Genomic DNA, 14,677 nt, shown 5'->3' on the forward strand with positions numbered 1-14,677 from the left:
GATCCTTCACTTTCATAAATGCCCTAATAGTGCTAACCTAAGGATTTAAAAAAATCTCTAGCAAAACCTCCATCCAGCCTCTAGTCAGAGAGATTTTAATGATGAGGCCTCTATAACAAATGTTTTTCTAAAGGAAATAAAAGAAGGATTTAGTTTATTAAGGAAAACTAATGATATTATTTATTTAAAAAAGAAATTGTTTTCATAATTACTTTTTAAAATCAATTACAGTCATCCTCTTTGGGACTATTTATGGAACTCATTCATTTATTACCTTCATTACTTATGATACTTAATGAATCGAGGATCTCTATTTAGCATATTGTAATCACTGTTATTTTATTCCTACCATGATTACTATTTTTCTATCAAATAAAATATTTTAGTTGATATCTGTAATGATAATTTCTAAATTATCTTCCCAAATATGTTTTCATGTAATTTACTCTTCATTCTTTGGCCCCATGTGATAATTTAAAATCAAGGTATCTGCTCAAATTTCTATATTAAATTAGAGAAAGGAAATAAAAAAATTGAGATCTAATTATTCTTGATTGCACAGCAGAGTGAGGTTCAAGGTAAATGCCATTTTACTTTGGCCGTTTGGGAATAAGAAACAAAGTTTGTCTAAATAACTTTTAAAGTATATATGAAAATTATTAAATATATGCATGTTAAAATATATAAAGTTTTTAGAGTAGTCATAGCAGTTATAATTATTGTGATGTTCTCCTCAAGCTTCATAAAGAATCTCTCTTCATTCCTCTCAACAAATATACACTATTGCCAACAGAGTATTATTGACATGGTAATCTTTATAAATTCCTAACATGCCAAGAAAGAACTCTGAGGAAGACAGAGTTAACTCAAACATAATAATCTCGAACCTTTCCTTAAATAACGCACTACTATTTCTTCTACAACAAAATTTTACTTCACTTACCTTTCCCACCTTTACTTATTTCTTGAAGTAGCTTAATCCCAACTTTTTTCATGTCTACAGAGAACAGGTGAAGTACAGCAAGACCAAAAGATAAATACGGTGGTTTCCCATTCCATTCTTTAGTGAGACACTGAATCAATTCAATGTTGGGACATGACTTTATTAGCTGCATCAGGTCATCTAAAAGCAAAAATGAAAAACTGTATCTCAACATCCTAATATGATGCTGCTGCTGCTGCTAAGTTGCTTCAGTCGTGTCCGACTCTGTGCGACCCCATAGACGGCAGCCCACCAGGCTCCCCCATCCCTGGGATTCTCCAGGCAAGAACACTGGAGCGGGTTGCCATTTCTTTCTCCAATGCATGAAAGTGAAAAGTGAAAGTGAAGTCGCTCAGTCATGTCCCCATGGACTCTTCATGACCCCATGGACTGCAGCCCACCTGGCTCCTCCATCCACGGGATTTTCCAGGTAAGAGTACTGGAGTGGGGTGCCACTGCTTTCTCCGCTTAACATGATGAGGGACTAGCTAATGTTTATCTTTGTCAATCAACTCTTCGTTTTCCAATCCTTCCAAAGCTCTCAATGAATTCAACACTACTATCTCCAATCCAAAAAAAAAAAAATCCTACTCAGTATAGAAAAAACAAAGGAAAACTACCTAAACAAAGAGTACAAGCAAAAATTTATCCAAAAATTGTCATGAAAAGAAATGTGGTATTAAAAAAAAGACCAGGTTGACAATCAAGAAACCTGAATTTTAATCATAGCTTGATCAGTCACTTAATCTTTTGGATCTCAGTTTTATTCTATAAATCATTGGTGGGAGGGGGGTAGAGGAGCAGGACAAAAAGAATTTTTCCTTCTAAAAACAGATGCACTATGAGTCAGATTTTCCTTTTGGAACAAAAGACTTTTTTTTAGAAGTACTGCTTTTGTTTTCTTTGATTTGTAAATGTAAACAGAAAGCTGACAGTCTAAATCTGAGAGAGACCATTTTCTTCTCAAACCAGAAAGTATTAACAAACTGAGTATGTCCCCTTACAGCAGAAAGTGAAAAAGAACTAAAGAGACTCTAGATGAAGGTGAAAGAGGAGAGTGGAAAAAGCTGGCTTAAAACTCAACATTCAAAAAACTAAGATCATGGCATCCGGTTCCATCACTTTTTGGCAAATAGATGGGAAACAATGGAAACGGTGACAGACTATTTTCTGGGGCTCCAAAATTACTGCAGATGGTGACTGCAGCCATGAAATTAAAATACGCTTGCTCCTTGGAAGAAAAGTTACGACAAACCTAGACAACATATTAAAAAGCAGAGACACTACTTTGCTGACAAAGGTCCATATAGTCATAGCTATAGTTTTTCCAGTAGTCATGTATGGATGTGAGAGCTGGACCATAAAGAAGGGTTAGGGTTAGGCGAAGAATTGATGCTTTTGAATTGTGGTATTGGAGAAGACTCTTAAGAGTTCCTTGGACTGCAAGAAGATCAAACCAGTCAATCCTGGACTGATGCTGAAGGCAAAGTTCCAATACTTTGGCCACCTGATGCAAAGAGCTGACTCATTAGACAAGACCCTGATGCTGGGGAAGATTGAAGGCAGGAGGAGAAGGGGACGACAGAGGATGAGATGGCTGGACAGCATCACCAATTGAATGGACATGAGTTTGAGCAAGCTCTAGGAGCTGGTAATGGACAGGGAAGCCTGGTGTGCTGCAGTTATGAGGTCACAAAGAGTCAGACATGACTGAGTGACTGAACAACAGCAACAAATGTCTCCTAAGGCCAAGGATGATACTTTGGAAAGCTGTGGCTATTTGTCACTAAAATGTAAAATAAGCAAAGTAATCTTTCAAACATTGTTTCTACCTTCTAAGCTTAATTTTCCTCAGATTATTATTATCTTATGATGCTGTGCTAAATAAATTCTGAGGATAAGTAACAAGGTTCTATTTACAAAGAAGTATTATTATTTCTTAAATTAGTACAATATACAGTTGTCCCTTGGTGTCCATGGGGTATTGGTTGCAGGACCCCTTGCAGATACCAAAAGCTGAGGATACTCAAGTCTCATATAAAAAGTCTCTAACACAAAATGGCATAGTATTTGCATATAACCTACACACATCCTTCCATATACTTTAAATCATCTCTGGGTAACCTAACACAATGTAAATACTACGTAAATAGTTGTAAATACAATGTAAATGTTATGTAGATAATTGCTGGTGCACAGCAAACACAAGTTCTGCTTTGTGGAACTTTCTAGAATTTTTTTCCCCTCAAATATTTTCAATCTAAAGTTCTTTGAATCCACAGATGTGAAACCCATGAATATGGACAGCTGATTGTGAATTTAATTATTTTCTAGTGTAATGCATTACTAGAAGAACAGGATAATATGAGAATGAGTCAATCATATTTCTATGTACTCATGTTAGGCAAATTTTGCAAGCAAAAAAAGAAGCTTCACATTTCATTCAATAAAAATTCCAAGAGTACTGAAAACTTACATTCCATGTCTAAACCTTGACTAAAATAATTCTAAGGAAAAACAATAAAACAGAAACTGAATCTGTATAATTTAACTATTAAAATAATTATTCATTCAACAAATATTATGTTGTAACTATTCTTGCCAGATTCTGATCCGCTGCTGTGTGTATACAGGAGAATTACTTACCTCTCTGTGTCTTAGCCTCTCTGTGAACACATAGTTAATTTTCATTGATAAAACAGGGGTAATAACAAAACCTAGTTCATAGAGTTAACATAAGGCTTAAGTGAGACAGGGATGTAAAAAGGTGGACTAAGCTATTATTACACTAACTGTATCAGGCATGCTATTACATAATGCATGAAAAAAACTAATAACTTTAAAAACCAGATTCTAAGTAAAAGTTAATTTTTTCTTCAAAAATGATTAGATTCAACAACCATAAAAGATTGTTTATCTGGAAAAAATGTGACCTAAAAGTGCTATATTTTGTTCCATTTTGTGATTTCTTAGAACTGGAGTATATAGCTTGCAAAATCAGGATTGACACAAGCCTGGGGTATAGGGATTTGTCAGGACTGCCTGTACATTAAGGTTAATGCTGAACTGGACTATAGTAAGAGATCAGCTCATTCAACTGGGTCACTCTAAGGGCCTCAATTCTCTCAGATCACTGGTTAGCTGCAACCTAGGTGTTTTAAACTTTTAAAATCAACATTATTTCACTAATTCTAATGCTTATATTATAGTTCAGAAATTATATATGTTAAAAAAAAAAGAAATTATATACGTTTTTTTTAATTCTTAAATAGCATGGTCCAAATATCTAAAGTTTACTAAATGTCTATGTATTGAGGAAATACATAATGTATTTGAAAGTCTGGCATCAAAGTCAATCAGTTCCAGCTTATCTGTTTTCACTAAAAATTACTCAAGAAATCTACTTACCAGTATATATAAAACAAGTTTTACAATGTAAATCCAAAATATTGCCTAATATTATGGGTGATCTTACAATTGAAGTCCAGAATCTGAACATATACAAATAATAGGCTTTTTCACTCACCAGAAGTAAAATCCTTGAATTGTTGTATGTATTCCATGGCCCCATGAATCTGACCCTGTTTACATAGGCAAAGAAGAGCCTTCTTGTGCAAGCCACATTCACTGTAGATAATCTGAGCTAAAGCCAGACATTTGGCCTTGTTATAAGTATCCTGCTCCCCATAATCAAAAATCACATCCCCAGCCTCCTCAGAAAATGTCAGCCTAGAGCAAGCAGATCAATAGGGCACACGTTAGTGAGTTCTTAATGAATAGATGAGATGAAATATTTGAAAATTCAGCACAGTAGAACTGGATTTTCTATGGTCTGTAAAAATCCCATGTTAGGCAATTGATGAAATTAAACATATTTAAGATTTACTCATAAGAACAAAAACAATCAGCATGTATTCCTTTGGGGGAAGTCATTTTGGTGAAACTGAGCTCAGCTTTTTAAAAAATCTACAAATAAGGTTAAAACTCTCCTGAAAAGACTGGTGGGGTTTAAATTTTCAAGGTAAACAAAAATTCTCTCTTAATTGAGGCTCTCAATGTTCTTAGCTGTTATATAGATTCCAAAACCCTGTAGAATGTAAGAACTTATTAAGTGTTGGTTAAAGACAGTGACAAAGTTTTTAGCTTGAAATTAGCATCACATCTTGTAAGCACTATAAAAAGTGAAACAGAAAGTATGACAGCAGTATTTTGTTTTTTATTGTTGCAGATTTGTAAGAAACAAAGCGGAGGGGCATAAATGAATTTAACTGTGTCTATTAGGGGAGACTAAAGAAGCAGCTCTTTTGAGATGGTTCGACTAAATAGATTTCACTTTCCATCAATTTTAGTGCACCATCTTCAGATACAATTGAAGGAAATCATATATACTACACAGTAACTCCAGGCAAGAACACTGGAGTGGGCTGTTATTTCTTTCTCCAGGGGATCTTCCTGACATAGGCATCGAACCTGGGTCTCCTGAGTTGCAGGCAGGTTCTTTATCATCTAAGCCACCAGGGAAGACAGAAACTATAAGCATAAGCCAAAAAAGATTTGGATGGACAGGGAGGCCTGGGGCGCCGCAATTCATGGGGTCGCAAAGAGTCGGACATGACTGAGCGACTGAACTGAACTGAAAGAAACCACTTCTAATTACTGGCTATACTAAAATTGTGCTTTAGTTAAATTTTTATTTAATAGCTGCAGAATATTATATAATATCAATTATGTAATATTAATCATAATATTAGTGCCTGCATATATGTAATGCTGCTGCTGCTGCTGCTAAGTCGCTTCAGTCGTGTCCAACTCTGTGCGACCCCATAGAGGGTAGCCCACCAGGCTCCCCCGTTCCTGGGATTCTCCAGGCAAGAACACTGGAGTGGGTTGCCATTTCCTTCTCCAATGCATGAAAGTGAAAAGTGAAAGTGAAGTCACTCAGTCGTGTCCGACTCTTCGCGACCCCATGAACTGCAGCCCACCAGGCTCCTCCGTCCATGGGATTCTCCAGGCAAGAGTACTGGAGTGGGTTGCCATTGCCTTCTCTGGCATATATGTAATAAAACACCAATAATAATAAAATGAAATTCTGAAACCCCTACAAAATGTCTCTTTATTGAAAATTAAGTAAAGCCCTCTGTGTTTGCTGGTGGGGACAGCAGACAGGTGGGTCTAAAATCAAAAGGCAGGTTCTGAGTACAAATTAATTATGTAATAAGCAATTCCCTGACTTCCACATTTCAATACCAAAATATGGGTTTTGGTAGCTACAGTCACAGCGTTTCCTGAGGTTGAACAAGTCATTATTTCTGTTGTTTTTAGTGACTACATTACTGAAGCAACATGAAAATATAAGTACTTTAGTATTTATTTCTCTTATTAATACTATTATTTCATTATTTTCAGTGGTCACCCTCACGATGCTGTCCCACCTGAGAGAAGGCCAGAGTTGAGAAAAAGACTGTTCTGTCTTTGCTTGTCACTTTCCAAAAGGATGATGAGACACAAAGAGTATGATTAAAAAGAAAATTATCCAAAGGGAGAAGGAGGATCAAGCCCCAAAAGAATGGAACTGTCCCTGAAGGAAAAGGAGGGGAAGAAAATTATGGATGCTAGCTCTGGGGGTACGAGAGGCACCCTGAACCAGGCTGGGAAATGAGCCTGGGAACCTCCCTCCCCTCTTCTCTCCCTAGTTACCTCATCATGGCAACCCACTTCAGTATTCTTGCCTGAAAAATCCCATGGACAGAGGAGCCTGACAGGCTACAGTCCAGAGGGTTGCAAAGAGTCAGACATGACAGAGCAACGAACACAAAGCCCCTTCTTGGCTCTTCCAACCTCAACTTCCAACTCTAAAGAAGTTCTGAAAGACTTCTGAAAGTGGACCCAAGACCAGACTAGCTCTAGGGAATACAAATGACTAATAAATAAAATATGTTAACTCCACAGGTAAACTAAGGTATACTTGATTATAAGCCAGACTGTGGGCTTCCCTGATAACTTTGTTGGTCAAAGAATCCACCTGCAATGCAGGAGGCCCTGGTTTGATTCCTGGGTCAGGAAGATCCCCTGCAGAAGGGAGAGTCACCCACTCCAGTGCTGTAAATTTTTCAGAAGTCAAAATAAAGGTAATCACCAAATCTACACATGATATTCATTTATTGTTATCTTACAGGATTGGGTTTGTAAAGTTAATATTCTAGAGTATTTTTCCTTTCTAGGGGCAATGTCTGCAATTTGGAGATATTAATATCAACAAAGTACCATTTCTTAAATTTAGGCTTTGTGGGTCAAGTGATTAGACTTTTCCTGGTAGGAATGACTAAGAGAGCCAAGTTTAGTCCATAACCCAGGTTGCTCTAGGGCTGGCTCTGTGCTGAGCTTCAGGAAAAGAACTGAAGCACTTTTAAAGGCAGCTATGTGGTAAGGGCCAGGTCATCAGAGTCAGAGATCAGGGGACAGAGGCTAAGAATAAAAAGTGTGATTTGCCTTGAGTATTCTTTTCTATCATCTCTGGATCCAAAAAAAAAAAAAAAAAAAGGAAACATTCTAATATATAAAAAGCAGTATTCTATCTAAATAGAGATTAAGAAAAAACGTAGATTAAATAAAGATAAAATGCAGCTTATCTTCACATATTTTTACTGATGTGCAGCTTATCTTCACACATTTTTAATAATTCATTAAAAATCATTGGGAATCCTTCTTTCTATATGGCATGTTTCATAAGAATGGGCATCATTTATAATGGTTTATAAATAACCTAAAGGCTTTTTCTATAAACTAGTATATTGAGTTCATACTCTTAAAAGGCTTTGCCTTACTTTTAATTTGTAGCATATTTTCAGTAGTAGTTCATCCAATCATTTTTTGGGGAAAAGGTAAGATTTTTGTTTCTATGAGTTCCTAATGGAGACTTGAAATGTATGAATAGGTATAATCCATAGTTATCCATAGTCTTCTAATTTTAGTGCATAGTTTTACCACATAGTTCCATCAAAGCTTAAGAAAAAATGAAAATACTGCCAGAAGACTGAAATCTAACATTTTAAAATCAATTGTTGCCAATATCGTATGGAGTAAAGTTGTAATGATTTTTATAGTGTCTAAACTAAGGTAGATCAGTCCTGGGTGTTCTTTGGAAGGAATGATGCTAAAGCTGAAACTCCAGTACTTTGGCCACCTCATGTGAAGAGTTGACTCATTGGGAAAGACTCTGATGCTGGGAGGGATTGCGGGCAGGAGCAAAAGGGGACGACAGAGGATGAGATGGCTGGATGGCATCACTGACTCAATGGACATGAGTCTGAGTGAACTCCAGGAGTTGGTGATGGACAGGGAGGCCTGGCGTGCTGCAATTCATGGGGTCGCAAAGAGCTGGACACGACTGAGTGACTGAACTGAACTGAACTGAAACTAAGGTATCTAAATAGAAGAAATCCCAAACATGGAAAATCCAAACAATGTTGATTAGCTTATAAGTGCTCTAGAGTTGAGTTGAGTGCTCTAGAGTTAAATCAAATTGTCCTATTTAGAATAAAGAAATTTATGCTCAATGGTCAAGTTGACTGGGACACAGAGGGCCCAGGTATTTGGTCAAATATTATTTGGGGTATGTCTGTGAGAATGTATTTAAAGAGCGTAACACTTTAAATGGCAGTCTGAGTAAAGCAGATTGCTCTCCTGAATGTGGGTGGCCCATTCCCAATTGTACAAAAAGAATGACATCGACTCAGGTAAAAGGGAACTCTTCCTGCCTGACTACTTAGCTGGGAAACCAGTCTTCTCCTGCCTTTGGGTCTCAAGGCTGCCAGTTTTTAGACTGGAACTTAAACCACTGATGATCTTGAGTCTCCAGATTGCCAACTGCAGATGTGGGGACTTCTCAGCCTATACAATCATGAGCCCATTTCTTATTTTATTCTTTCCGTTTCTCTGGAGAACACTGGCTAACACACTCTCCAAGCAGGCTCCTGGGAGTTATAGTTGATCAGGGCCACTCTTTATTTCTCAGATCTATTGAGAATACAGCACCATATAATGATCATTAGTTTAAAGAGTACCCTTCATGCTAAAAGATGAAGAGATAAGTTGGCATCACTTCAGTTCAGTTCAGTTGCTCAGTCATGTCCGACTCTGCGACCCCATGAATCACAGCATGCCAGGCTTTCCTGTCCATCACCATTTCCTGGAGGTTACTCAAACTCGTGTCCATTGAGTCGGTGATGCCATCCAACCGTCTCATCCTCTGTCATCCCCTTCTCCTCTTGCCTTCAATCTTTCCCAGCATCAGGGTCTTTTCAAATGAGTCAGCTCTTCACATCAGGTGGCCAAAGTATTGGAGTTTCAGCTTCAACATCAGTCCTTCCAATGAACATTCAGGACTGATTTCCTTTAGGATGGACTGGTTGGATCTCCCTGCAGTCCAAGGGACTCTCAAGAGTCTTCTTCAACACCACAGTTCAAAAGCATCAATTCTTTGACGCTCAGCTTTCTTTATAATCCAACTCTCATATCCATACATGACTACTGGAAAAAACATAGCTTTGACTAGACAGACCTTTGTTGGCAAAGTAATGTCTCTGCTTTTTAATAGGCTGTCTAGGTTGGTCAAAACTTTCCTTCCAAGGAGTAAGCGTCTTTTAATTTCATGGCTGCATTCACCATCTGCAGTGATTTTGGAGCCCAGAAAAATAAAGTCTGACACTGTTTCCATTGTTTCTCCATCCGTTTGCCATGAAGAAATGGGACCAGATGCCATGATCTTTGTTTTCTGAATGTTGAGCTTTAAGCCAACTTTTTCACTCTCCTCTTTCACTTTTATTAAGAAGCTCTTTAGTTTCTCTTCACTTTCTGCCTTAAGGGTGGTGTCATCTGCATATCTGAGGTGATTGATATTTCTTCCAGCAATCTTGATTCCAGCTTGTGCTTCATGCAGCCCAGCATTTCTCATGATGTACTCTGCATCATTAACTTAAATAAGCAGGGTGACAATATACAGCCTTGATGTACTCCTTTTCCTATTTGGAACCAGTCTGTTGTTTCATGTCCAGTTCTAACTGTTGCTTCCTGACCTGCATACAGATTTCTCAAGAAGCAGGTCAGGTGGTCTGGTATTCCCATCTCTTTCAGAATTTTCCACAGTTTATTGCGATCCACACAGTCAAAGGCTTTGGCATAGTCAATAAAGCAGAAATAGATGTTTTTCTGGAACTCTCTTGCTTTTTCGATGATCCAACAGATGTTGGGAATTTGATTTCTGGTTCCTCTGCCTTTTCTACAACCAGGTTGAACATCTGGAAGTTCACGGTTCATGTACTGTTGAAGCCTGGCTTGGAGAATTTTGAGCATTAATTTGCTAGTGTGTGAGATGAGTGCAATTGTGTGGCAGTTTGAACATTTTTTGGCATTGCCTTTCTTTGGGATTGGAATGAAAACTGACCTTTTCCTGTCCTGTGGCCACTGCTGAATTTTCCAAATTTGCTGGCATATTGAGTGCAGCACTTTCACAGCATCATCTTTTAGTATTTGAAATAGCTCAACTAGGATTCCATCACCTCCACTAGCTTTGTTCATAGTGATGCTTCCTAAGGCCCACTTGACTTCATATTCCAGGATGTCTGGCTCTAGGTAAGTGTGAGTGATCACACCACCATGATTATCTGGGTCGTGAAGATCTTTTTTGTACAGTTCTTCTATGTATTCTTGCCACCTCTTCTTAATATCTTATGCTTCTGTTAGGTCCATAACATTTCTGTCCTTTATTGAGACCATCTTTGCATGAAATGTTCCCTTGGTTTCTCTAATTTCTTGAAAAGATCTCTAGTCTTTCCCATTCTATGTTTTCCTCTATTTCTTTGCACAGATCTCTGAGGAAGGCTTTCTAATCTCTCCTTGCTATTCTCTGGAACTCTGCATTCAAATGGGTATATCTTTCCTTTTCTCCTTTGCTTTTCGCTTCTCTTCTTTTCACAGCCATTTGTAAGGCCTCCTCAGACAGCCATTTTGCATTTCTTTTTCTTGGGGATAGTCTTGCTCCCTGTCTCCTGTACAATGTCACGAACCTCCGTCCATAGTTCATCAAGCACTCTGTCTATCAGATCTAGTCCCTTAAATCTATTTCTCACTTCCACTGTATAATCGTTAGGAATTTGATTTAGGTCATACCTGAATGGTCTAGTGGTTTTTCCCTACTTTCTTCAATTTAACTCTGAATTTGGAATAAGGAATTCTTGATCTGAGACAGTCGGCCTCTGGTCTTGTTTTTGCTTCCTGTATAGGGCTTCTCCATTTTTAGGTGCAAAGAATATAATCAATCTGATTTTGGTGCTGACCATCTGGTGATGTCCATGTGTAGAGTCTTCTCTTGTGTTGTTGGAAGAGGTTTGCTATGACCAGTGCATTCTCTTGGCAGAAGTCTATTAGCCTTTTCCCTGCTTCATTCTGTACTCCAAGGCCAAATTTGCCTGCTACTCCAAGTTTTTCTTGACTTCCTTCTTTTGCAGTCAAGTCCCCTATAATGAAAAGGACATCTTTTTGGGTGTTAGTTCTAGAAGGTCTTGTAGGTCTTCATAGACCCGTTCAACTTCAGTTTTGTTCAGCATTACTGGTTGGGGCATAGACTTGGAGTACCGTGATAATGAATGGTTTGCCTTGGAAATGAACAGAGATCATTCTGTCTTTTTTGAGATTGCATCCAAGTACTGCATTTCAGACTCTTCTGTTGACTATCATGGCTACTCCATTTCTTCTAAGGGATTCTTGCCCACAGTAGTAGATATAATGGTCATCTGAGTTAAATTCACCCATTCCAGTCCATTTTAGTTTGCTGATTTCTAAAATGTCGACATTCACTCTTGCCATCTCCTGTTTGACCACTTCTAATTTTCCTTGATTCGTGGACCTAACATTCCAGGTTCCTATGCAATATTGCTCTTCACAGCATCAGACCTTGCTTCCATCACCAGTCACATCCACAACTGGGTGTTGTTTTTGCTTTGGCTCCATCTCTTCATTCTTTCTGGAGTCATTTCTCCACTGATCTCTAGTAGCATACTAGGCACCTACCGACCTGGGGAGTTCATCTTTCAGTGTCCTATCTTTTTGCCTTTTCATACTGTTCATGGGGTTCTCAAGGCAAGAATACTGAAGTGGTTTGTCATTCCCTTCTCCAGTGGACCACATTTTGGAGTCAGAACTCTCCACCATGACATGTCCATATTGGGTGGCCCTACATGGCATGGCTCATAGTTTCACTGAGTTAGACAAGGCTGTGGTCCATATGATTAGATTGGTTTTCAGTGATTGTGGTTTTCATTCTGTCTGCCCTCTGATGGAGAAGGATAAGAGGCTTAGAAAGCTTCCTCATGGGATAGACTGACTGAGGGGGATACTGGGTCTTGTTCTGATGGGTGGGGCTGTGCTCAGTAAATCTTTAATCCAATTTTCCTGATGGGTGGTGCTGTGTTCTCTCCTTGCTATTTACCTGGGGCATCACCCAGACACCATCTTAACCTTCCAGGAACAAAGTTTTGGTTTTTTTCCTTCTCCTTTATGCTTATCTTAGGTAACCTCACCCTTGCATGAGCCCTTCGTTACAAGCTGTGGAAGTAGTATCAGTACCCATAAGACGGTAGGAATTGACATGGGGTCTGGGCCACTTATTCATGAAGCTTACTTGTGTGCTCTGGGCCTGACTGAGCACTATCTTGGTCATGCTTGATTTTGGATGGACTCTTCTGAGCCAATCTGAACTTATGACTTGGTGAGTCTGTCAGAATACAGATTCATGATAAGCATTTCTAGTTAAACAGTCTTTGATACTCCATGGATAAATACTCCATCTTTAGCACAACCCAATAGCTGTTTTTCAAATGTTATTCATTTGTTATACAAATGTTGTCTGTTACAAGTGACAGATGATCTACTATTATATCTCTGGGTAGTCCCATGCCAAATGAAATCAGTTAGTGGGTAAATCAAGAACCATGGTTTCTAAACGAGAAAACAATTTGAAAAAGAACAGATTCATGTATATGTATAGCTGAATCACTTTGCTGTACACCTGAAACTAACACAACATTGTTAATCAGTTATACTCCAACATAAAATAATTAAAAAAAAAACCAAAACCCATGGTTTGATAAAGGCATGGTAACCACAGTCATTCTACCAGACAAGCCATCAAGATCAAAAGAAATATAAGTAAGAAGACTCTGAAATGGGTGATAGAGAAGAAAAATAATCAGTATCAATTAATATGGATGAATCTCAAAGTAATTATAAGTGAAAGCAGCCAGACCAAGGAAAAAAAAGAATATACAATGTGTGATTCCAATAATATATATATATATATATAAAATTTTAGGAAATGAAAATGAAACTAGGATAATATAAAGTAGATCAGTGGTTATCTAGAGATGGGGAGGAGGTAGAATGAGGTGGTAGAAGGAAAGAAGAGGCATTACAAAGGGACATAAGGAAACATTTCAGAGTCGTGGATGTATTTAGCATCTTGATTGTGCTGATTATTTCAAGGATGCATGCATATGACAAAACAGGGTTTCTCTGGTGGCTCAGCAGTCAAGAATCTGCCTGCAATGCAGGAGACTCAGGTTTGATCTCTATGTTGGGAAGATCCCCTAGAGAAGAAAATGGCAACTCACTCTAGTATTCTTGCCTGGGAAATCCCATGGACAGAGGAGCCTGGCAGGCTACAGTCCATGAGATCACAAAGTCAGACACGACTGAGCAACTATATGTCAATACTTGTCAAATTACACACCTTAAATATGTGCAGCCTACTGCGTATCAATTATATCTCCATAATGCTGTTTTTAAACAACTCATCAAATTGTACACTTTAAATAAATATAGGTTATTATATATAAACTATATCTCAATAAAGCTGTAAAAAAGCAAATTACAGTTCTAGGACTTAGTAACAAGGGCTATAATTCATCCTGCTCACCCTCCTCTTATAAGTTTCCCCAAGAATTATGACCACAGAATCCTAGAGGAGCTGTGCCTGGATGGAGTGAACTTAATGTGAAAAGCAAAGAGATCTGTATTATGCAAATGGTTGACTAAGGCAGATGCTGTTTTGGTGTCCTGCCCAAATCCTCCTTACTGAGTCAGCATACCCTTCCCCAGCTGCTCTAGGTATTGGCTCTCAGTGGCTCACAGGTGCTTGCCTTCCATAAGGGATTACCCAGGGCTAGTGGGAGCCACCATGCCCAGAAAGTTATGTATTCCTACCCTATCCAGGCAGCCCACAGCCCTTGACTAACTGATGGAGAAGCACGGAAGCCTGGCCCCTTCCGTCAAGTGGGAACAGCTCTGTGATGTGCTTTATGCTTCAGAGGCGTCCCTCTGTAAATAAGGTCAATACTTGCCTGAGGTCACATCCTTGCTTGGCTCTTTTCATTTCCCTATTCTGCTTTACTCAGTCCCTTACGGGTTTTTCCTGAGAAGCCATCCTTCATGAACACCCAAATTCCTGTCTTAGGCCTAGGTTCCAGGGAACACAATCCAAGGCAACCCTGGTACAAGTCTGCCAATTTGTGCCAAGACTCAACTCCAAGAAGCCACCTCCTGCCTGTGCTTGCTGGTTTGTATGTTCTTTTAAATGTTACCTTGGTTCACATCCCTCCTGCTTTTACATTTTCTCCTGGGCTTATCCTTTACATGTATCCA

General features: G+C 38.6%; 1 protein-coding gene across 6 annotated transcripts in view; it reads right to left on the bottom strand.

Moving 5' to 3' along the window:
• Positions 1-14,677, bottom strand: part of CLHC1 (clathrin heavy chain linker domain containing 1) — a 34,580-nt gene that overhangs the window by 727 nt on the left and 19,176 nt on the right. For all 6 annotated transcript variants that reach the window (XM_027555316.1, XM_027555312.1, XM_027555317.1 and 3 more), the window contains 2 exons: positions 4,509-4,711; positions 944-1,123 (listed from right to left, as the gene is read on the bottom strand). In XM_027555316.1, the coding sequence (XP_027411117.1) occupies positions 944-1,123; positions 4,509-4,711 (383 nt within the window). The remainder of the gene's footprint in view (positions 1-943; positions 1,124-4,508; positions 4,712-14,677) is intronic.

This window comes from Bos indicus x Bos taurus, chromosome 11 (genome assembly GCF_003369695.1).
Source record: "Bos indicus x Bos taurus breed Angus x Brahman F1 hybrid chromosome 11, Bos_hybrid_MaternalHap_v2.0, whole genome shotgun sequence".
Taxonomy (NCBI): domain Eukaryota; kingdom Metazoa; phylum Chordata; class Mammalia; order Artiodactyla; family Bovidae; genus Bos; species Bos indicus x Bos taurus.